The sequence below is a fragment of the Rana temporaria genome, chromosome 2 (genome assembly GCF_905171775.1).
Source record: "Rana temporaria chromosome 2, aRanTem1.1, whole genome shotgun sequence".
In the NCBI taxonomy this organism is placed as follows: Eukaryota; Metazoa; Chordata; class Amphibia; order Anura; family Ranidae; genus Rana; species Rana temporaria.
Window position 1 is genome coordinate 420,370,776 of NC_053490.1, and position 25,078 is coordinate 420,395,853.

At 44.4% G+C, this 25,078-nt stretch overlaps 1 protein-coding gene across 1 annotated transcript in view; it reads right to left on the reverse strand.

Annotated features, from left to right (window-relative positions):
* PDK3 (pyruvate dehydrogenase kinase 3) overlaps positions 1-25,078 on the reverse strand; it is a 122,513-nt gene that overhangs the window by 21,467 nt on the left and 75,968 nt on the right. The window contains exons 5-7 of the mRNA XM_040338208.1: positions 22,631-22,720; positions 13,514-13,591; positions 8,239-8,315 (exon numbers count right to left, since the gene is read on the reverse strand). Of these exons, the coding sequence (XP_040194142.1) occupies positions 8,239-8,315; positions 13,514-13,591; positions 22,631-22,720 (245 nt within the window). The remainder of the gene's footprint in view (positions 1-8,238; positions 8,316-13,513; positions 13,592-22,630; positions 22,721-25,078) is intronic.

Here is a 25,078-nt window from a genome sequence, read left to right on the forward strand (position 1 = left end):
TTTACCAAATTTCTTTAATAATGCAATATAGTCATGGACGGTGCATTATTTGAAAGTCTTGAAATTAATAACTTATTCCAGATTTATTATTTCCCCCCTATCCATTGTAATCTGATCCCTGCACATGCTTCATTTAAAGTCCCGCTCTCTCTTTCTTTTTTATTATATATATATTTAACTTTACTGCTATCACAAGGGGGCAAACAAGCCCCCTTGTGATAGCTTTGGGCAGGTGACAGGTACTCTTTACAGAGACATCAGTGATCTATTAGATCTGATGTCTCCCCTACCATCTAAAGGAGATAACCAAGAACAGATTGTGCTTGGTTACCTGCTTCCCTGCCGGTTACCTGATCTTCTTATTCATCAATCAGAGAGATTTTCCTCCATCTCCTCTATGGGAAGCCCACAGTCTATATTCCCATAGCACACATTCCTGGAATGAGCTCTTAAGGTACTGGGTGCTGTAGCGACCACCAGCTGGATACTGGAACCTGTACGATAAGTAGATATTTGCCAGCACACCAAGGATCATCAATTTCATCCAAATGGTTTTTATTCAAGGAGACACACAGGACCACTTCGTCAGGCATGTGATGAGTATATGTAAATTGGATGTAAACTCTAAATACACCCAGTGAAGTGAACAGCCTCAGATGATACACAGAGATGAAACAAATCTCCCTAAACAAGTTTTACATCCATATCTGCGGTCTTCACATTTATATGCTGTTTAGAAAGTTCAGGTGTGTTAAGAAATGTTCTCTTCCTGATTAACACAGAGTGTGATGTCTGGGCATACAGCCAAGATAGCTAACATTGCTGATTGGAGGAAAGGCACATGCCCCCTCTCATCATAGGCAGAGACTCTCAGGCCTTGTACACACGATCAGTCCAAACTGATGAAAACGGACTGAAGTCCAGTTTCATCAGACCAAACCTACCATGTGTATGCCCCATCGGACTTTTGTCCTTCAGGCCAAAGTTTTAAACTTGCTTTAAAATCGGACTGATAAACGCCTGACCGTCGGTCAAAACCGATGGTTAGTACACAAAAGCATTGGTTAAAAATCCACGCATGCTCAGAATCAAGTCGACGCATGCTTGGAAGCATTGAACTTCGTTTTTTTCAGCACGTCGTTGTGTTTTACGTCACTGCGTTGGACTCGATCGGATTTTGAACTGATGGTGTGTAGACACATCAGACCATCAGACTTCAGCCCGTTTTCATCGGATGGACTGATCGTGTGTACAGGGCCTCAGAGGTGTTTTGTAACAGGGCCAGCTGCCTGCTAATCTATTTATAGCAACCTCCCTGGACAGAAATGTCAGGCTGCTTTTATCTGATGTGTCAGAGAATTTGTGAGGAGTTTATCTGGCTGATAACAGAGGAATGGGTGAGGAGAGAGCTTTGGGACTTAGCTCTTTGAAGAGAGATAACAAAATACTGCAGATATATGTGCCCGGCTCAAATTTCATGAATTGGGTTTACATCCAATTTAAATATTTTTTTTTCTATCTAGGAGGTGTGTATAAACATTCATCTTAATATGAGATCATCTGGATGGGGCACACCGATCACTGTATAGGTATCAGCAGTCTGAGATATTTGCTGTTTTGGGCCAGTCGTGGAATACTGTTCCTGTGTGCTTTTTTTGGCACCAGAATAATTAAAGCACCACGCACCATTGAGTCAAAATTACTACTTTCTATGCCCGGGAATACTAATTATAAAAGAAAAATAATAAAGGTAATAAGCTTAACATTAGAATAAAGTAGCTATTTAAATGCCCAATTATTAATAAAATGGTTGCTCGAGGACTGCATATAAGACGGCACCACAATATATCATTGTGGAAAGTGCCAATCTTTTCTTATGAAATGAACTGCTTGCTGCTTCGTGCCACCCAAGTAGCGTTATCCCTTATTATAGCAGTAAATTGCTCTGTAACCAGGTTGAACTGTAGCCAAGATCACGATAGTGATACCGCTAATTCTGAACAATTATGGCAAGGCATTATATCCTTAACTGGATTCCAATACACACTGTTATTAATTTGATTGAGAGTGGAAAATGTCACGGCTCCAAAGTAACTAGTTTTGCTGGACCACAGTGCTTCACGGCTCCCTCCAACAGATGTGCCATAAATAGTATTACATTTACTGGAGATGTTCTGGGCATAATAAAAGAAGCATTTCCCCTTGTCATATTTTCCCAGGAGTCGAGGCTTAACTTTTTATTACCCTTCTGTCCATGTCTGGGAAATGACCTCAGCCAGGAGGAATTAAATGACAGCTTGTTTTTTTTGCCACAGAAATGTGCTTGTGTAGGGTTTCCTGTACAATTAGAGGCGTCCTTGGTTAGGTGAGCTATTCTGTGTGCTAGAATTACAACAGAAAATAAATGGGACGGTGATTTACAATCTCCAATGTCTATTAGATTACTAACTAAACTATATCTAATACTGAGCAGACATAGAGGAAACAATACCATTCATTTGTGACAGTCTGGTGTCTAGGTGGCCTTTAACCACTTGCTTACTGGTCACTTATACCCCTTACCGACCAGGCCAATCAACAGCTTTCAGCGCTGTCGCACTTTTAATGGCAATTGTGTTGTCATGCAACACTGTATTCATATGAAAATTTTATAATTTTGCAAATAAGTAATTTTTCTCCTTCACTGATAGGCTGCACTAATGGGCACGGATATGCAGCACTGATGGCAGCATTGATTGGTACTGATGGGCACTGATGGGGCTGCACTGATGATCAGTTTCCCGATTATCTGTGTACATGTCCCCTGTCAGAATTGCCGGTCACCGGCTCTCCTCTCCTCACGCTGTGTTTCTTAGTAACTTAGCGAGGCCCAGGGATATGGAAAATAGGTAAGGCTTCACATTGCAAGGAGTTCCCAATCACAAAGTTTGACAAGGTGTGGCAGATGTGGTTATCTCCGTAGGAGGGATCTCCCCTTTTCATCCTTTGGTGGGATCTCTGATGTTGGTCCATGCTCCTCTTCCTCCATGGATATGTGCCGTTTCCCTGGGGTCCCCTTTCTCAGTGTGTCAATTTGGCCCTATTGATTCTGTCTGCAGTACTTCTACGCCTAAACGTCAAAAGAAAGAAATCAGCTGCCAGCAGCAGCAGTGTCTGGTAAAACGTGAAGGCATATAAGAGTTTCTTATTATCAGCCGGCATGGGTCAACATAAAAGGTGAGAACTGTAGCCTTGCCTAGGGTTTCTGTGTTCAAATTTCCTCTATGGTCACTGGTATGTACTGGGTGCCCCAGTTTCTTTCCACAGTATAAAACATTCCAATAGGTTAAGCATCCAAACCTGGCCCTGGAGTGTATAACTGTTGTATGGGGATCCTTGAGGGACTATTACAGATTAAATACATTATGTGCTCTGTAATGTGTTTACTATCTTTGTTTCAAAAATACATTATGTATGTGCTCAATATACTGTGGGGGTTATTTACTAAAGGCAAATCCACTTTGCACTACAAGTGCCAACTACAAGTGAAAAGTGCACTTGAAATTGCACTGAAAGTGCCCTTGGAAGTGCAGTCACTGTAGATCCGAGGGGGACAAGCAAGGAAAATAAAAAACAGCATTTTAGCTTGCACATGATTGGATGATAAAATCAGCAGAGCTTCCCCTCATTTCAGATCTACCCCTCAGATTTACAGCGACTGAACTTCCAAGTGCACTTTCAGTGCAATTATAAGTGCACTTTGCATCTGTAGTTTGCACTTGTAGTGCAAAGTGGATTTGCCTTTTCGTAAATAACCTCCATTGAGAATTGCTACTACATCCATCCAAACAGATATTGGGCCAGATCCACATAGAAATGGATCGGCGCAGCGTATCAGAGATACGCTACGCTGCCGTAACTTTTCCGGCTTTGGTTCGAATCCTGAAAGATTGCGCGCCGAAAGTTACGGCGGCGTAGTGTATTTCTGGCGGCGGAATTCAAATCGGCGATTAGGGGGCGTGATTCATTTAAATGAAGCGCGTCCCCGCGCCGATTGAACTGCGCATGCTCCGTTTCGAAATTTCCCGCCGTGCTTTGCGCGAAATGACGTCGCGACGACGTCATTTTTTAAACTTAGACATGACTTACGTCCATTACTATTCACGGACGACTTACGCAAAAAAAAAAAAAAATTCACATTTCGACAAGGAAACGACGGCCATACTTAACATAGCAAGTCTATCTATATGCCGCAAAATAGCAGCTTTAACTATACGCCAGAAAAAGCCGACTAGAGACGACATAAGAGAATGCGACGGCCACGCGTACGTTCGTGGATCGTCGTAAAAAGCTCATTTACATACCCGACGCGGAAAACGACGCAAACTCCAACCAGCGAATTCCGAAGTATTGCATCTACGATCCGAAGGTGTACGAAGCCGTACGCCTGACGGATCGAACCCAGATGCCGTTGTATCTTGGTTTGAGGATTCAAACTAAAGATACGACGGCGTACTCTCTCTCTGGATCTGGCCCATTGATTCTTTAGTTTATCAAAAACAGTGTTAAATATCGCACTAGGTTTATGTTACCCTCTTTTTAATTTTATAATAAAAGAATATTACAAAAAAAATTGTTTTATTACTCAGAAAGGTATATTATCTATATCAGTGATTGTCTACCTGTGATCTGCCTAACTTTTTTTTTATCCTTATTGTTAGTGTACAGTTGCTTTTCTTCCAATGTGGCCCAGGAAAGACAAAAGGTTGGACACCCTTGGCCTAATATGTTTATTTTCTATGATTGTCAGCTCCATCTAGTGGGCATAATGTGGTATTTTCCTAAATGAGAAAAATTCTGGATTACAGTCACCAGATGGAGCCGACGATAATAGAAAATAAATATTTTAGGCAAATTATGTGCTGTTCGAATGCTTGAAACAATTGCACAGAAAATATTTTATAAAAAGACCCCTAACTGATCAAAAAATGGTATAGAACTCTACATTCTAAAAGTCTGTTGCTCACTGCCATGCAGCAGAGCTGGATATAGCATATGCCCATATTATATATTTTGATGAAAAAAATAAAAATGTGTGGATAAAATATCTATTGCATGCAGTGTGAAATATGAGCTAGCAAGTATGAAAATGTGTGCCTGTAAATCTAATGCTGGAAGTTATGCACAGCATTATTAATACAGGCAGGTAGCTCATGCCCTCTGCTTGTAGTGCAATATCCTCACTTCTTTCTGTGGTGCCCTCTGCTGGTACTCAGGGCTCAGAGCATGTAAATCCCAAATCCGAATCCTTGAACCTCCACTAATGCCTGTGGCAATCTCTTTAGCTCTATACAAACAGCTCTGTCGTGGACGTATGTATGCAATGTCACAAAACTGGAGAAGATTAATAAGCCTCTATCTACTTCATAGGCATCCACACAAGCACTTGCATATCTTGCCTGCAGTACCAGGTTTCATGTGGAGGTGGTGCTGAAGGCATAAGCATATACTGTACTGCTGTTCTCCGTCTCTGCCTTCATGTCAGTGTGCTGCATTGAACATGGAAGGATCAGAATCAGATGTCAACGTTTTATTTTTTCACTTTTTTAACAAGACTGGGTAAAGAAAATTGCCCAACCCCATAAGGCATATGTGTCTGCATTTGTTAGGTGTTTTATGAAATTCACCCAGCAGATTTGAAGTGGTTGTAAAACCTCATATATACTCAGCCTCAGGGGATACAATTTTTTTTTTTAAATCCCCCTACATAGGTTTTACTTCTTTATCTGCATTCTTCTCTTCCCTGAAACCCTTCAAAAGGGCAGAAATGTGTAAAAATCTTTATTTTTTAACTTTCTTTTTTTATTCAGTTTTATCTTGCACATACATAATAAAAGCAAAACACATTTCCCACCCCGGTAGAAATATACTTTACCATATTTACCCATACCCTTTTTTACCCCCCCACCCCAATCCCCCACTAACCTATATCCCATCTCTCTATTTTACTCTCCCCCTAACACCCCTTCCTACACCTTGCTACCTACTCTTAATTTCCCCTAAATTGCTCCTAAAGCGCTGCAAAGAAGCTGCTTGCAGGACATTTTTTGACGACCTGCCAGCGCAGCGCCTCCATGTGAAAGCACTCGGGCTTTCACATTGGGATTGCAGGTGAGGCCTCGTACACACGATTGAGTTTCTCGGCAAAAAATAGCAAGAAACTTGCTGGGAGATATTTTTTTGCCGAGGAAACCGGTCGTGTGTACATTTTCGTCAAGGAAACTGTCGAGAAAGAGAAACTTGATGATTCAAAAAGAGAGCATGTTCTCTATTTCCTTGACGGGAATGGAGAAAATTGGCTTGTCGAGTTCCTCGACAGCCTAACAAGGAACTCGACGAGGAAAACAATGTGTTTTGCCCGTCGAGTTCCTCGGTCGTGTGTACGAGGCTTGAGGCTTCTTTCAGTTGCTTTACAGGCGCTTTTTTAATGCCAAGACCCCTTTCACACTGGGACGTTTTTCAGGCTCTTTAGTGTGAAAGCACTCGGGCTTTCACATTGCGATTGCAGATGCAGCTGCTTTTAATGCGCTTTTTTTAACGCTAAAGCACCTGAAAAACGCCCCAGTGTGAAGGGGGTCTTAAATCCCACACGCTGGCGATATACAATTGAAAATGTATCTCCAATCAACTGATAGGTGAAGTAAAGGTCCCTCCCTACTCACCAAACGATGTTGACCCTCATTATCGCACGATAAGAGAGGTCAAACAAGCTTAAGCGGTCTCTGTGACCAAGGAATCTCCAGGACAGGCTCCGATCAATATCTCGTTGCTACGGTCCATAATCCAAGGGTTAACCTCATAGCAATCAAAAAGAAAACGGGCTCCTCATAGCGTTTTCTTCTTTATTACAACTTTTAAATGACAGTTGCCAAACAGGATAGAATCCTTACTGTAACAAACAAAGGCATCAGAATAACCTCACAAAGGCTAAAATGGGCTCAGGTATATTGCTGCGTACCACCTAGAGCCTTACACACCGCACCGCACGTCCTAACTTGACGTGTTTCGTCATCAAAAATGACGCTATCAGAAGAGGATTATGATGATGTAATTTTTGATGACGAAACGCGTCAAATTAGGATGCACTTATTATTTTATGGACTTTTAATTTAATAAAGTTCTTGAATGTTTAATACACAGTATTTTTTGATTGCGCTATATATGAATGTACATGTCATTAATAGGTAATTGCATGCGCTGTCAGTTCACAGGATTTCTCTGACATTTTTTTATTATCAATCACACGATTTGAGACAGCTGCTGCATAATTACTCTAGATATTCACTGTCAAGGCGCGAGTGTTTATATTTCTTCAAGTACTTCGGGGTAGTCAGGGACAACTTCCCGAACATTTTTTTTTTCTTAATGCAGGGAATGCATGAAGGTAAAAAATGTTTTGACATTAGAACCACTTTACATTTCCAAGAACTGGGTTTGCCATTTGAGAACTGGAAATCCAAATGTATGGTAAATGGGATTCAGTCCTGCACACACAGGTGTGCATTATAACTATGGCAAAAGACCCAATGAGCATTCGATGGGCAAACTGATCGTTGGCCAGCTTAAAATTATACCCCTGTGATGGCACTGGCTCACCAAGTGCTCTTTGTCTGCAATGCAGTCTGTTCATTACACTTTTATCACAACATATTATTTGAGATCACCAAAAAAAATAGACAAAAAATAAGCGAATTTTTTTTCAGTTACTGACCCAATTATTTTCAGAAAGCACGCAAAGCTAGAAGAGGGTTTATAAGTTTAAACACTTTTTAATCTTAAGCCCATCTGGATAGCAGACCGCGCTGCTGCTGCTACAGTGAAACATTTACTGTCTTCTCTGGTTTTATGTAACAAAATATAAAACAATTACAGCACAATAAAATAAAGCAAGATAAATCATAGTTTCAGGGAAATATGCAAATTACTATTTGTAACCATTAAAAATAAATAAATAAAACAAAATGTAATTTGACTTTCCAGTAAAAAAAAAAAAGAAAGATTTTTATATATATATATATATATATATATATATATATATATATATATATATATATATATATATATATATATTTACACACATACATACACACACACCACATATATACATACATACACACACACACACACACACACATATATATATATAGTGTAGGAGCCAAAGAAACTAGTATAGTAAACCATGCATTACTAAGCACCTACCTTAAATAATTCAAATAGCATGTGAAATAGATGAGAGGGCACATAGACCACCTGCAGAGGTCTGCCAGGAGCCTTTGCTGTAAAACAAGAGCAAAATACATGAAGTTCATTCTGACATGATAAAAGAAAAAAAACACTATACACAATTATGTTTTTTGATTGTCTATATCAGGGGTCTCACACTTTCTAAACAAAGGGCCTGTTTACTGTCCTTCAAACTTTAGGGGGGCTGGACTGTCCTGGTGTCACTGGAAGTAAATAGTGTCCCCTTTTTGGTATTGGGGGGGGGGGGGGGGGTCAGTGGGGGGGAATAGTGCCCCATCATTGGTGCCAGTGGGAGGAATAGTGCCCCATCATTGGTGCCAGTGGGAGGAATAGTGTCCCATCGGTGGTTTCAGTGGGAGGAATTGTGCCCCACCATTGGTGCCAGTGGGAGGAATAGTGTCCTATCGATGGTGTCAGTGGGTGGAATAGTGCCCCATCATTGGTGTCAGTTTGCAGAATAGTGCCCAGTCAGTGTCAGTGAGAGGAATAGTGCCCCATCATTGATGTCAGTGGAAGGAATAGTGCCTCCAGTCATTGGTGTCAGTGGGAAGAATAGTGCCCCATCATTGGTCTCAGTGGGAGGAATAGTGCCCCATCATTGGTCTCAGTGGGAGGAATAGTGCCCCAGTGTCAGGAATTATGCCCCACAGTTGCTGATTAATGCCCCAAGGGCCAGATAAAAGCAAGCAAACTGGCATTCGGCCCCCGGGCCAGTTTGGAGACCGCTGGTCTATATAATAATGCACATAGCACAATAGTTATATGTATATTGTGCTAGTTTGTATTACTTTGCATTACTTTGCATCCTTAAAGTAGAACTTTTTTTCCCCCATTTTGAATTTAAAGAATTTTTACCATGCATCCCATTGGGTAGATTTTCCTTCAAATCTGTGCAAATTTATGGAATCCCTTGGAGCCCCGTTGCAAAATTTCCCCTCTATTACTTTTCTGGGACAACCCAAAACTTGGGTCAAGTCTCCTTATCGGGGCACAGAGAGAATTCAAAACTGATAGGTGTGGGTATAAAAAAAAAAAAGGTTTTGCCTTTACGGCCGTTCACACCACAATTTCTGCATTCTGAAAACATTCCTGCAGGCGTGTTTTTGATGCATTCAGGTGCTTTTCCCCTCTTTCTTCATCAAGACATGTGCATTCCAGTGCATTTTTTATGCATGTTGCTGCATGCCAGATGTGTTCCATATAGAAAAAAATGCAGCATGTTCTTATTTTGTTGACGGCACTGGTGTGAGCTATGGCTATTGGAATACATGGAAAACAGTGTCCATGCATTTTTCATGCAGATTTAAAGTGCGCCGGACTGCATCTGGTGTGAATCAGCCCGCTTAAATATACTTTAAAATCAACTTGCCACTATAAAATACTTGTGTTTTTAAAGGGGATCTTCGTGCAAATATATAGAAGAACCATTCAATCCAAATATTTATACATTAAAAATATTTATACAATTATGTATAAATATAATACAATATTTAAAAATATATTTTCTAAGTTATTAACAGATGTATATTTTGATAGCAATTTACAAAATATGTATAAAAATACTCGGCGCGTCGTAATTTCGCGCAAAGCACGTCGGGAAATTTGCAACGGAGCATGCGCAGTACGTCCGGCGCGGGAGCGCGCCTAATTTAAATGGTACCCGCCCCATTTGATTTGGGCCGCCTTGCGCCGGACGTGTTTACGATACACCGCCGCAAATTTCCAGGTAAGTGCTTTGTGGATCGGGCACTAAATCGGAAAACTTGCGGCGGTGTAACGTAAACGGGTTACGTTACGCTGCGCCGCGGGTACGTGAATCTGGCCCCAAGTCTCTAGGAAAGGGCAGAGTAGAAGCAAAGAGTAAGATTAACACCACATCATTGTTGGCTTTGAAAAGCCAAAAGACTTCAAAGGTGATTGCATTAAACACTCATTATTTAGCAGATTTGTCGTGCTGTGTTTCTTACAATTACTGTAATTGCTGCCCCCTCCCCAAAGTGAGCTGGATCAGCCTCAGTCCTCTTAAAATTGAACTCCAACAAAATGTTTATTTTTATTTTTTTATTTGCTTTGTAAAAATAAATGACCTCTAATGTTGGTTATCCCCCATGTGGGGATGCTGCTGTGTTATTGAAAACTCTTAATTTTATTCATCCTGTCAGGCCTCATACACACGACTGAGTTTCTCGGCAAAAACCAGCAAGAAACTTGCTGGGATTGTTTTTTTTGCAGAGGAAACCAGTCGTGTGTACATTTTGACGAGGAAACTGTCGATGATCCCATCGAGCCAAAAAGAGAGCATGTCTTCTTTTTCCTCGACGGGAATGGAGAAACTTGCCTTGTCGAGTTCCTCGACAGCCTAACAAGGAACTCGAAGAGGAAAACGATGTGTTTCGCCCGTCGAGTTCCTCGGTCGCGTGTACGAGGCTTCACAGGTGCACCAAACTTTGACAGTAAAGCCTCGAACACACGATCGGTTTTCCTGACGGAAAACTGTGAGGAGAGCTTTTGGCCGGGAATCCCGGCTGTGTGTATGCTCCTCGCAGTTTTTCCAACGAGAAAACTGCTCAAAATCCGCCGGACATACACACGACCGGGATAGCCGACCAAAGCTCCATCACAGTTTTCCTGTCGGGAAAACCGGCCGTGTGTAGGGGGAAGACTGAACCAAGCAGGTTCTTGGCTTTCCATTTGGGATTTCCAACGGGAAATCCCATACGTGCGTGAGAGGCTTAAAATTTAGGCCGGGTTATTACTGCTTCGACATGGAAGTCGGACGACTTCAGCTCTGACTTTATCCTACGTCTTCTTGTCCGACTTCAATGTGACTTCAGTGAACGGGGTCTGACTTTGATCCAACAATACCAGGCTCTTTGAGTCTGGTATGAATCTTGATGGGGTGACCCCACGCCAATAGGTAAAAAAAAATAAAACGGCGTTTTACAGGGGCCTTTGATCTGGTATGTTTTATAAGGGAAACACCCACGCCAAAAGAAAAAAACAGTATATGGTCCCCCCCCAATCCATACCAGACGCCTATCCAAGCATGCAGCCCGTCAGGTCAGGAAAGGGGGGAGTGTTTTTTTTGGTGTGGGGGTTGCCCTTAAAATCCATAGCAGACCGGACACCCGAAAGCACCTCTCAAAATTGCACCTGTGGTGTTTTTTTTTTCTAAGGCGGTAAACGCTCCTCTACAAATATGCCTGTAAGAGCCCACTAAAAGTGGAGAGTGCAAAATCTGGTGCAGCTCTGCATGGTTGCCAATCAGCTTCTAACTTCAGCTTGGTTGAGTTAAGCTTTGACAAAAAACCTGGAAGCTGATTGGTTTCTGTGCAGAGCTGCAACAGATTTTGCACTCTCCAGTTTTAGTAAATCAACCCCACAGACTAACGTAGGGTTTCATCTACAGGTTAAAAGAAGAAATGCCAAATGCCTGTATACGCAGCATTTTTATGCCCAGTGTGCATGAGGTCTTAGAGCAGCTAAGAAATTTTGTAAATCAAGTTGCAATATTAAAATAATTTGGGTCATCATTTGTCATTTTCTCTGTTAAAATTGCCTCATTATGTGACAGCTCTTCATGTAAAATATAGCTCTCTTACCGTAAAAACAGCAGTTACCAATGTACATAAGGAAGGCGCACAAGACAAGACAAGACAAAGAATTTGCGTGCCTTTAAACTGTGTTGGCAACTGCTGTTTTCGCAGCAACAGAGCTATATTTTACATGGAATGCTGGCCTTTATTCTCGCCAAGTAGTATCTGGGGCTGCCACTCTTAACTGTGCACCCCAGATACTAAGGGGAGAGGCTTGTGTGTGGGATGGACACATCATTTGTTTAAAATTGATAACATGTTCCCAGAAGTCATAATTCTAGGAGATGTATTACACGGACTAGTGGAAAGTGAATGTAACTGCCACTGTTTTTGTAATAGCATCACATGGTCTTTGCTGAGCCAGAGCATTTAAAAACTTTAAAAGGGAAGTATGGGCAACGTTTTTTTGGGCATACTTCTCTTGTGGATTACAAAAGTGCACCTATTTTTGCTCTCCTGTGACCCAGAGCCAGCTTATAGCGAGCTATTGCTTGTTGCCAGCTGATGTGGCAGAGGTACTCCAGGCTCTGGAAGGATCCTGACAATAGTGTCGGGTTCCTCCCAGCTAATTGATTGACAGTTGACCCTGGCTCTCACACGTAGCTGAGAGCTGAAGGCAGCTGCATCCTTCCCCTCAAACCTTCAGTGCTTCTGTCAGCTCTGGAGGCGGAGAGCGGTGATTGGCAGTCACCGCTCTCCACTCTAAATGGACTGAGAACTGAGCAATCAGCGCACATGTGATTGCTCAGTTCTCGAGCTTAGAGCTGACATGGGAGAGTTGCAGCATCACACCGATGCTGCAGCGCATACATGAGTATGTATGTATGTTTATTTATTTTTTATAAACCCCATATATCTCCCCGAGATTTTTTTTTTAAAGTCAGCAGCTACAAACACTGTAGCTGCTAACTTTTTATAAGGACACTTACCTGTCCTAGGCGCCTGCGATGTCGCCCCCCGAGGCCAATCCCTCGACCGCGGCAGGTCCCGGCGCCACCATCCTCACTAAGGGAAACAGGCAGTGGAGCCTTGCGGCTTCACTGCCTGTTTCCTACTAAGCATGCGCAAGTCTCGCGGCGCTTTGTGAATGGGCGGCTGATCTCTGGGATACACACAGTTCCCAGTCAGTCAATCAAGAAGGAACACCCGCTCCCAAAGACCCATACCCGGAAGCGACGGAGAAGATGCATCTCGAAAACGGGTAAGTACGGATCATATTTTAAAACAAATAGCCGATTCCACTAGACACAATGAGCAGGAATCTAAGGGGAAAATAGAAAAAAAAAGCAATTGGGTGAACTCAAGCTTTAAGGTTTAATGAGTGAAATAGAGTGTGTACACGACACATCAGTCTTGTGTCCTGTTGCCCAAGTCTGTTGAAAGATTATAAGCCAACCCTCGTGATCTGCAGTCATTTAGGGGATTTACCAGTAAAGCCACGAAGATATCTTTCCGACAACCATTAAAATTAGGCACAGCACTGAGACCTCAGAAAAGACTGCTACAGTTACCCTATAAGGTTAATTTAAAACTTTGAACTTGAACAGATAATATTATTTTTAATAATAGTCAGATATTGCCATTGCTATTTACACCTATTGTTTGGAGCTGCGAATACAAAAAAAACTATTTACCATTGAATTCTTCAATTTTCAACTCAGGTGCAGAAAAGTAGTATTGCTCACACAGCATCTTTGCCGTATCATAGGCATCTGTTGAAAGAAAGATCAGTTAATATTGCTATAGCAAAACTGCAGCATAACAAAGTAAAACTGATTTGGCAGCACCTTGGCTAGATGGTTAGGACTTTTGCCGTGCATCTAACTACAACTAAAAAACATTTTTTGTTGACTATTTATTAGCAGGAAGGGACAAGATAAAAGAATTGAGAATGTCACCTCTAAATCACACAGAATACTATGTTATTGTGGCCATCTGGATCAGTATCACGTACAAAAAACAATTCAGACTGGGAACCGGAAGTGACGTGACCAGAAGGCGTCTCAACGTACATTGCGTACCACTACGTCATCAGGAAGCGATACTATCCTTCTGGTCACGCCTTTCGGTAACGTCACTTCCGGGTCCCAGCTTCCGGTTTTGTCTCCAGCGGCGGTGGAAAGCACACCGATTCACAGCGTGAGCAGGGCATATCGCGGCATCCATCCGAGCACACACGCGTTACCATCTAGTGCCGGGATACAGGCGCTTATCAATGTAAGCAAGCAATTTTTATTTACTATTGATGTTTTAATAAACCAAGCAATTTTACGCTATTGGATCCTCCTTGTCTTTTCTCAACTCATGTACCTGTTGTGGTGGAGAGGAGAGCACACTGTTGGATAGTCCGAGATTCCGCACCAGGCGGCAAAATTGCAGCACAAGCTAATTTTGACCTTCTTTTTGGCTAAAGAGTTTGTGGGTGTTTGGTAAGCAGGTTATTTTACAAGAGCATGTTGGGCGTTGTTGGATGTTTATAAGCGGTGGAGGATATCTACACCTATTGATTGAACTCATCACGTTTTATTTTGAAATATTCACTGAGAAATATGGACTATTTTCATCTTTATTAGTTATAGAATTCCACTTTGTATATATATATATATATATATATATATATATATATATATATATGTGTGTGTGTGTTGTTATTCATTGTGTATTATTGCATCTGTCCACAAATTGGTACACTAAGGCCTCATACAGACGGACGGACTGTCCGCTGAAAACGGTCCCCCGGACCGTTTTCAGCGGACATGTCCGCCCAGAGATTTCTGTCTGATGGTTGTACACACCATCAGACAGAAATCCGCGCGTACACGATACGCGGTGACGTGGCCGCGCCGTCGCCGCGGCGACGTGCGCGGCCCTGGAAGTTCAATGCTTCCACGCATGCGTCGAATCACTTCGACGCATGCGAGGGATGGCGGGCGATCGGACATGTACGGTGAGTCTGTACAGACGACCGAACATATCCGACAGACAGGCTTCCAGCGGACATGTTTCTTAGCATGCTAAGAAACATTTGTCCTCCGGAAAACGGTTGGCTGGACAAATGTCCGCTGGAAACCTGTCCGGTCGGCCGTACACACGACCGAACATGTCTGCTGAAACTGGTCCGCGGACCAGTTTCAGCAGACATGTTCGGTCGTGTGTACGAGGCCTTAGGATTTTATTTAATTAGTAGTCACAGCGCCCCCTATTATCACTTCACATTCATAGCACAATAGGTATCCTGTCAAATAAAACCAAAGAATTTCCAAGCTCAACTTACCAACCAGCCAGCGACCAACCAAATTAACCTGTCCAATGGTATGCGTTAAAAACAGGGGCCTAGTTGCACACATTTGCAAATAAATGTGTAAGCTGCAGGCCCCGCCAAGGCACCCTGTATCCTGCAGACCCTACCAAGGCACCCTGTATCCTGCAGACCCTACCAAGGCACCCTGTATCCTGCAGACCCTACCAAGGCACCCTGTATCCTGCAGACCCTACCAAGGCACCCTGTATCCTGCAGACCCTACCAAGGCACCCTGTATCCTGCAGAACCTACCAAGGCACCCCGTATCCTGCAGACCCTACCAAGGCACCCTGTATAATGCAGACCCCACCAAGGCACCCTGTATCCTGCAGACCCTAACTCTAAATTTGAAGAGTCTCCACAGTGGGAGCACATGTATTCTGATGAATAGATAAAGGGCAGATGACTGGAGGGAGCCCAAACCTCCTTAATCATGCCCGGACCGCCGCACGACTATACAGGTAGTGCAGAATTATTAGGCAAGTTGTATTTTTGAGGATTCATTTTATTATTGAACAACAAACATGTTCTCAATGAACCCAAAAAACTCATTAATATCAAAGCTGAATATTTTTGGAAGTAGTTTTTTTTTTTTTTTTAGTTTTTAGCTATTTTAGGGGGATATCTGTGTGTGCAGGTGACTACTATTACTGTGCATAATTATTAGGCAACTTAACAAAAAAAAATATATATACCCATTTCAATTATTTATTTTTACCAGTGAAACCAATATAACATCTGAACATTCACAAATATACATTTCTGATATTCAAAAACAAAACAAAAACAAATCAGTGACCAATATAGCCACCTTTCTTTGCATGGACACTCAAAAGCCTGCCATCCATGGATTCTGTCAGTGTTTTGATCTGTTCACCATCAACATTTCGTGCAGCAGCAACCGCAGCCTCCCAGACACTGTTCAGAGAGGTGTACTGTTTTCCCTCCTTGTAAATCTCACATTTGATGATGGACCACAGGTTCTCAATGGGGTTCAGATCAGGTGAACAAGGAGGCCATGTCATTAGTTTTTCTTCTTTTATACCCTTTCTTGCCAGCCACGCTGTGGAGTACTTGGACGCGTGTGCTGGAGCATTGTCCTGCATGAAAATCATGTTTTTCTTGAAGGATGCAGACTTCTTCCTGTACCACTGCTTGAAGAAGGTGTCTTCCAGAAACTGGCAGTAGGACTGGGAGTTGAGCTTGACTCCATCCTCAACCCGAAAAGGCCCCACAAGCTCATCTTTGATGATACCAGCCCAAACCAGTACTCCACCTCCACCTTGCTGGCGTCTGAGTCGGACTGGAGCTCTCTGCCCTTTACCAATCCAGCCACGGGCCGATCCATCTGGCCCATCAAGACTCACACTCATTTCAGCAGTCCATAAAACCTTAGAAAAATCATTCTTGAGATATTTCTTGGCCCAGTCTTGACGTTTCAGCTTATGTGTCTTGTTCAGTGGTGGTCGTCTTTCAGCCTTTCTTACCTTGGCCATGTCTCTGAGTATTGCACACCTTGTGCTTTTGGGCACTCCAGTGATGTTGCAGCTCTGAAATATGGCCAAATTAGTTGCAAGTGGCATCTTGGCAGCTGCACGCTTGACTTTTCTCAGTTCATGGGCAGTTATTTTGCGCCATGGTTATTCTAAAAGGTTCTTGCGACCCTGTTGACTATTTTGAATGAAACGCTTGATTGTTCGATGATCACGCTTCAGAAGCTTTGCAATTTTAAGAGTGCTGCATCCCTCTGCAAGATATCTCACTATTTTTGACTTTTCTGAGCCTGTCAAGTCCTTCTTTTGACCCATTTTGCCAAAGGAAAGGAAGTTGACTTATAATTCTGCACACCTGATATAGGGTGATATAGGGTGTCATTAGACCACACCCCTTCTCATTACAGAGATGCACATCACCTAATATGCTTAATTGGTAGTAGGCTTTCGAGCCTATACAGCTTGGAGTAAGACAACATGCATAAAGAGGATGATGTGGTCAAAAATACCAGTTACACTTACGGTAGCTGTTTTTCTGTAAGTCTTACAGGACGGCACCTTGAGAGTAGACTGGCTCCACCTGACAGGAAACACAATCAGAAAGAGGTTTAAAAGCCCAGCCCCTCCCCGTGCACCTCAGTTAGTGATAAAGTAACCACCATTAGAGCACGGGAACCAGTATATAAAAATACAAACCATATGAATTCCTCAGGGTGGGAAATAGGCCTGCCGTCCTGTAAGACTTACAGAAAAACAGCTACCGTAAGTGTAACTGGTATTTTCTCAAGTCGTCTTCCAGGACGGCACCTTGAGAGATAAGCAAGTAACCCTCAGGCCTACCTTAGGGCGGGACAACTGCCTGCAGGATTCTTCTGCCAAACGTCAAGTCTTGGGGTGACAGAAGTTCCACTCGGTAGTGTTTGAGAAAGGTGTTCTGGCTTGACCACGTTGCTGATCTACAGATTTGTTCCACTGAAACTCCTGCTCTCTCTGCCCAGGAGGTTGCTATAGATCTCGTGGAATGTGCCTTGACTTTAGGTACTGTTTTGCCAGCCTTAATGTATGCTAATGAAATTGCCTGTCTTATCCACCTAGATATAGAGGCTCTAGATGCTTGGCAACCCTTTTTCTGTCCTGAAAAATTAATTAGCAAGTGAGATGAGCGTCTGAACTCGCTCACCCTTTCCAAATAACTTAACAAACAGCGTCTTACATCCAAACAGTGGAAGGTCTTTTCCCTTTCGTTCTGTGGATTTGCGCAAAATGAAGGAAGAATAATTTCTTGTGACCTATGAAATTTCGTTGCCACCTTAGGTAGGTACAGGGGGTCCTGACTTAGGACTACCCTGTCTTCAAAAAGACGAAAATAAGGCTCTTTGATTGAGAGCGCTTGCATGTCTCCTATTCTTTTGGCCGTAGTAATAGCCAGAAGAAAGGAGAATTTAAATGTCAACAGCCTAACCGGAATGCTGTCTATCGGTTCAAACGGAGGTTTGGATAAATGGTCTAGTACCAAGGTGAGGTCCCAGGGGGGAACCCTGGAGATTTGAATAGGGGATAACCTATCCCTAGCCGACAGGAACCTCTTGATCAGCGGATCCAGGGCCAGCCTCTTGTCTAAAAATTAGGACAAGGCGGCTACTTGTACTCTTAAGGTTCTTGTGGCTAGTCCTAGATCAACTCCTTCCTGGAGAAATTCCAGGATGACAGATATTTCAGGTAGTGGGGCTTGCCTTGCTGTACACCAGCGTGAAAAAAACCCCCAGGTCTTAGCATAGATCTTTCTAGTGACCTCCTTATGACTAGCCAAAAGGGTATTTATTACCTTCTCCGAACATCCTCTCCGCTGCAGGTTCCACCTCTCAAGTACCAGGCCGTCAGAGTGAAAAAGTCGGGCTCTGGGTGAAAGATCGGTCCCTGCCGCAGAAGGTCCACTCAGACCGGGAGAGGAAGGGGGGGAAGAACTGACCAACGTTCTAACATTGGGAACCAAGCTCTTTTGGGCCACCGGGGAGCGATCAGGATCAGCTTCCCTCGTGAGCGACTCAGTTTCTGTAGGACCCTTGGGATCAGACTCAGGGGAGGGAAGGCATAGGCCAGATGAAATGTCCAGGCCTGGGCCAACGCGTCCACACCCTCCGATCCCTGATCCCGGGAGAGGGAGAAGAATCTTTCTACCTTCCTGTTCTTCCTGTTCGCGAAGAGGTCTATTTCTGGGTTGCCGAAACGATGTCGAACCCAGTCGAAGACTTCTCGATTTAATTCCCACTCCCCCTGGAGGATGGGTTGGCGGCTTAGAAAGTCCGCTTCTAGGTTTAGGACTCCCCTGATGTGGATTGCTGAAAGGGAGAGGACTCTCTGTTCTGCCCAACCCAGAATTTCTAAGGACAGCCTTAGGAGAGAACGGGACCTGGTGCCTCCCTGGTGATTTATGAACGCCACCGTGGTTGCGTTGTCGGAGAGAATCTGTATTTCTTGGTTTATGACTCTCTCCTCGAACGCCTCCAAGGCCTTCCCGACCGCTAATAATTCGCGGAAGTTGGAAGAGGACCTGCTTTGTTGTCGATCCCAGGACCCCTGGGCCTGGAGACCCGACATGTGGGCTCCCCACCCCCAGGAGCTGGCATCCGTGGTTATCCTGAGAGGATTTGTCTGGTTCCATGGGAGGCCTTCCTCCAAATTCTGAGGAATGAGCCACCACCCCAGTGTGCATTTTACAGATTCCGGGATGCTGACCCTGGAGTCTAGGGATGAGTCCTTCCCGTCCCAGGAGGAGAGCAGGAAGGCCTGCAGGGTTCTGTAATGAAGCTGGGCCCATGGGACCTCTGGGATGCATGAGGTCATCAGTCCCAGTAACCTCATGATCTGCCTGAGGGAAATTTCTATTGAACCCATGACGGACCTGACCACTGACCCGAGTCTCTGGATCTTGTCCTCGGGAAGAACCAGCTTTTTCTCTACGGAATCTATCAGGAACCCCAGATACATTTTTCTCTGTTCTGGGAGGAGAGAAGATTTTTCTCTGTTTACAATCCATCCCAAAGATTCCAGAGTAGTCAGGACGGTGGCCAGATCCGAGAGAAGAAGCTCTCGGCTGGGGTTGAAAAGCAGTAGGTCGTCCAGGTAGGGGACAAGGGAGATCCCCTTCAGGTGTAGAAAGGCGACCACCTCTGCCAGGACCTTCGTGAAAACCCTTGGGCTGGAGGCCAGACCAAAGGGGAGTGCGGTGAACTGCCAGTGCTGAATCCCCTGAGGGGAGGCAATGGCAAATCAGAGGAACCTCTGATGGTCCCCGAAGATTGGGACATGGAGGTAGGCGTCCCTCAGGTCTATGGTTATCATAAAGACTCCTTCTAACAACAGTCCCTTGAGACTGTAAATGTTTTCCATGCGGAACTTCTTGTAGAGGAGAAAGGTATTTAAAGGTCTTAAATTTATGATCAATCGAAACTTCCCCGAAGGTTTGGGCACCATGAAAATATGTGAGTACACCCCCTGACCCTGTTGTCCTGGCGGAACTGGGACTATGACTCCCTGCTGAGCTAGATCTGTCACATTTCCCAGAAGGGCAGCTGCCTTGAGGGGATCTTGGGGTAGATGAGTGAGGAGAAATTTTGGGGGGGGAAGTTGGCGGAATTCCAATCTGTAACCCTCCCTCACTATTTGCAAAATGTGAGGACTCCGCGTTATACTCTCCCAGGCTGGAAAAAATTGGGAGAGTCTTCCCCCGACTCTTAAGTCACTTGGAGTCCTTACCTGCGGGTTTGGGATCGGGGAAAAGGATACCCCCTTTTGGCTTATCCTTTCCCGCGATCCATCGCTTATTAAAGGCCGATCTTCGGTCAGAAGGTCGGTTTTTATTCTGGGAGCCTCGAAAAAATCTTCTCCTGTTAGGTCTAGGTTTTGGGGGGAACCGTTTCCCCTTTTCTGAGGCCCTTGTTAGAGCTTGATCAAGTCCTGCCCCAAAGAGAAGAGTGCCTTCAAAGGGCAGGGCACATAGACGGGTCTTGGAGGCAAGATCACCTTCCCACGTCTTGAGCCATACCGCCCTTCTGGCGGCGTTGACGAGAGCACCCGTCTTAGCAGAGGATCGGACTGTTTCAATCGATGCATCTGCAAGATAGGCTACCGCACTGCCTATGACTGTAAGAGAATCTCTAATTTCTTTAAACTTGGAGGTCTGAGGTACATGCTCCAGAAGTCTGGTTAACCAGGTATCTGCATTCCTAGCGATGCAGGAAGAGGCCAAAGCGGGTCCAAGGGCGGCCGCATTAGCCTCCCAGGCCCTGCGAAGGGAGGTGTCTGCCCGCCTGTCTAAGGAATCCTTTAAGTTCCCTGCATCCTCAAACGAGAGGTCAGACTGCCTGGAGAGTTGGGCTAGGGATGCATCTAATTTAGGAATTTTAAAAAATGTATTTTCCAATTCCTCCTTAAAGGGACAGCGCCTCTTCCAGGTCTTGTACCTTAGCAGTTTCTTTTCAGGCTCAGCCCATTCCCTCAGAACTATATCTTTAAGCGACTGATGGACTGGGATAACCTTTGGCTGGGGTTTTGCTAGACCCTGGTACATTCTGTCCTGAGCCGACACCAGCTCTGCTGGCTGCTGGATCCCTTCAGAGGCATTGACAGCAGACAGCAGACCCCCCATGTCTGCAGAAAAAATGTATTTGCCTGATCTGGCATCCTCATCCTCAGTATGACTATCAATCACCCCATCTTCTGGAGCCTCTGAATCCTCGGTGTCGGATAGGAGAGACTCCCTAGCCCTGGAAACTCGTGGCCCTGGGGTGGATGAGCTCTCTTGAGAAGAGGGGCCGGCTGCTAGGGGCTCAGGATCCCTATTTTTTAAGGCGTCCTTAAATTCCTTTAATGTGGAAAGCATTTGGGACTGGACAGTTAGTAAATTCTTTCATAATAAGGGAAGTTTCCTTTCCCGCAAGCTTTTGTATGCATTTGGCACAAAGAAGTTTGGAGTAATCTGCAGCCAGCTTTACGCTACAGTTACCACACCTCTTGGTTTTGGAAGTGTGTTTTAAGGAGAGATTAGCAGCTTCCCCCTGGGCAGAAACCTCCTCCCCTGTAAGGGGAGAGAAAAATATATCACAGTCCATACAAGTGTGTGAGGAGAGGGGGGGGGGGGGGGGGAGGAGAGGACCCAGTCCAATATGCCCCCCTGACATTCTGAGGCAGACTCACCCTTGGTGGTGTCCTCGGCAGCGGTTGCTGACGAACGATCCTCGCGCTCCATAGCGAAGTCGTACAGGCGCCACTCTCCTCCTTGCTGCAGTGTAAACAGCGAGGAGCCAACGCTGCTGGCGGCCGCCATTTTGGTGAAGACCGGAAGCGGAAACTCGTCATCACCGCGCGCCGCCTGTGACGCGGTGTCGACTGCTGGCTCCATTCGAAAATTTCCCCGGGAGGACCGCACACCGGAGCCCACGCTGAGGAAGCCCTCACACCCGCCCAGCAGGTAAGGGGTTCTGGGGGAGGGAACATGGCCATGTAGGAGTACTGGGATAGCCACTATCCCAGGGATTCCTACAGAAAGGAAAGAAGGGGGGGTATTGTTTGCAATTCTTCCTCCCCCCCCTAATCACACGGGGAAACCCCCCGGGACGGGCATTACACCCTTAGCTGAAGCAGGGACGGCCTCCCAGGACCCACTGCTCAGTACCCGGAGGGGGACCACCAGCCCCAGGCCTTAGGTCTTTAGAAGAAAATAATAAACCGTTTCGCTGGGGGAAACACAATCAATAACTGAGGTGCACGGGGAGGGGCAGGGCTTTTAAACCTCTTTCTGATTGTGTTTCCTGTGAGGTGGAGCCAGTCTACTCTCAAGGTGCCGTCCTGGAAGACGACTTGAGAAATACTAATTTGCCTAATAATTCTGCACTCCCTGTATACGTCAGCACTTTGAAGAGGGATATCTCACCCCAAAACATTTGTGGAGATCTTACCTTTTACTACCTCTGGTACATTGCAGGAAGGATCAATGCTGCCTATATGCTTGGGATGGGCAGGATTAATGTCCCCTCCGAACAGAAGAGCTGTAATATGAACAGATACGATTATACATCAATCAGACTTTGAAGTAAAATAATCTACATTCTTTGATAATCTAAGTGCCTAAGCACCAAGTGTCTGTGTTACATTGTGAGGCGAAGGGCCTGGGCCCCAAAAATGCAAATCTCAATGCACAACTAATAAGACAGCCCAGGCTTTTTGGTCTGCTCATCATTCGATGTGTGAGATCTTCCTGTTCTATAGCCAACCTGCAGCACAGGTCTCTGAGTGTCTAGGTCAGGGGTCTCAAACTGGCAGCCCTCCAGCTGTTGCAAAACTACAGATCCCATCAAGCATTGCAAGGCTGTCAGTTAAAAGCATGATTCCCACAGGCAGAGGCGTGATGGGACTTGTAGCTTTGCAACAGCTAGAGGGCCAACAGTTTGAGACCCCTGGTCTAGATGATGGACAGATCAAACTTTTCAGCTGGCTCTATGAATGCAGTATAAAGACATGTCAGCTCCACAATACAATCTACATAGGAAATGAAAATGGTGTGTGTACCAAACAGTAGCACCGGTAACTAGGCGTAAATTAGATATTAATTACAGATAGTGGTTTTAATGTTAAGATATTACAAGCTAATCTTTAACCATATAAAACATAGTAAACTCTCATAGCATACGACATTCATTTGCCCATTAGGAATTATTCTTAACAGGGAATATTACTGTAACTCATGCTATCTTCAAATACCATCTTGGCCAAAATACAACTTTTAATGAATAAACTGTTTCACAGGTAATCTGTTTGGAAATAGGAGACAATTTTTCCATGCGTACTGTTATCAGAAGTCCTTAGATTGTCCTTTGCAATCCAGCAACATAAGTCAATCACTCTGTAATAGGAGATCTTCCAAAGAATAAGATCAAATTGTACATGTGAGGCTAGCTGTTTCCTTGCAAGCTGATTACCAAGTAGGCAAGCCAAGACAAGGGGAAATGGTCCTAAACAGATATCAGGAATGTGCACTGCAAGTTGTTGCAATGTGCTGAAAAGCATTCTTGCAGGATTTCGAAAGCCCAGCTTCACGGGAGGCAGCTGTGGGGTATGGTAACTTCACTGGTGCTTTTGGGAAGTGCCGGGGCCCAGCTAAGTGTTTTATTCTTCTTTTTACCATTTTTTCAGCCTCTTATACTATTTGTATTTGGGGTTTGGAGGCAAGAGGCTGTCACAGTGCAACAAACCTTCCATTGTCATGCATCTCAATACATTGCACCAATCTGAATGGATCCTTAGATTCATTCTTACCCTTCAATAAATAAATATAAATAAATACATTTTTATTTTTGTATGATTTTTTTTTAATAACTTATTTAATCTGCATATTGTCATGCCAGAATTGTGGCATGCTAATAAGAGGTCAATTGGACTCCTTACCTACACTAAAAAATCCTGGGTTGAATGAGCGTGTCGGAGGCCGGGATAACGCGCGTGCGTCCCAAGCTGCGTTCCACCCGATCTCCTCACAACCCAGAAATAACGTAACGCGTGTGTGCGCGACTCCGCCTTAAGCTTTTTGTCATTAGACATTGGGCTGGATTCAAGAAGCAATTGTGCCTGTGTAACCATAGTTACACAGGCGCAACTGCTTACTTGTCCCGGCGTAACGAATGCTCCTGATTCAGGCCTTATGCCCGCATATCTTAGGCTGCATTCTTGCGATGGCCGTTAGGTGGCGTTCCCGTTGTGCTCAACGTATAGCATGCAAATTGCATACTAACGCCGATTCACAACGTTGCGCGAGCCCTGCGTACGCAGTTTACGTCGTTTCCGTACGGCGTCTTTCGCGTAAGGCTGCCCCTGCTATTAGCTATTAGCAGGGGCAGCCAATGTTACGTATACCCGTTGTTCGCGTCGCGAAATTTCAAATTTACGTAGTTTGCATAAGTGATTCGTGAATGTCGCTGGACGCCATTCACGTTCACTTTGAAGCACATGACGTCCTTGCGACATGATTTGCCGCAATGCACGTCGGGAAAGTTTCCCGACGGAGCATGCGCTCTACGATCGGCACGGGAACGTGCCTAATTTAAATGATTCCCGCCCCCTACGGGATCATTTAAATTGCGCGCTTACGCCGGGCATTTTGCCGGCACGCACACGCAATTTACGGAGTTACTGCGCCTCCGTAAAAAATGTGCAACTGTACTTGAATCTAGCCCATTGTCTCCGACACGCTCATTCAACCCATGTTTTTTTTAGTGTATGTATTGGGGATATTAACAGCTGTTTACGGTTTGATGCTGGAATACCTCATTTATGTACCTTATTTTTTTTAAATAAACTTTTTGGTACTACACTATTGGAGCCATTGTCTCTTCCTATGAGGATTCATTGCT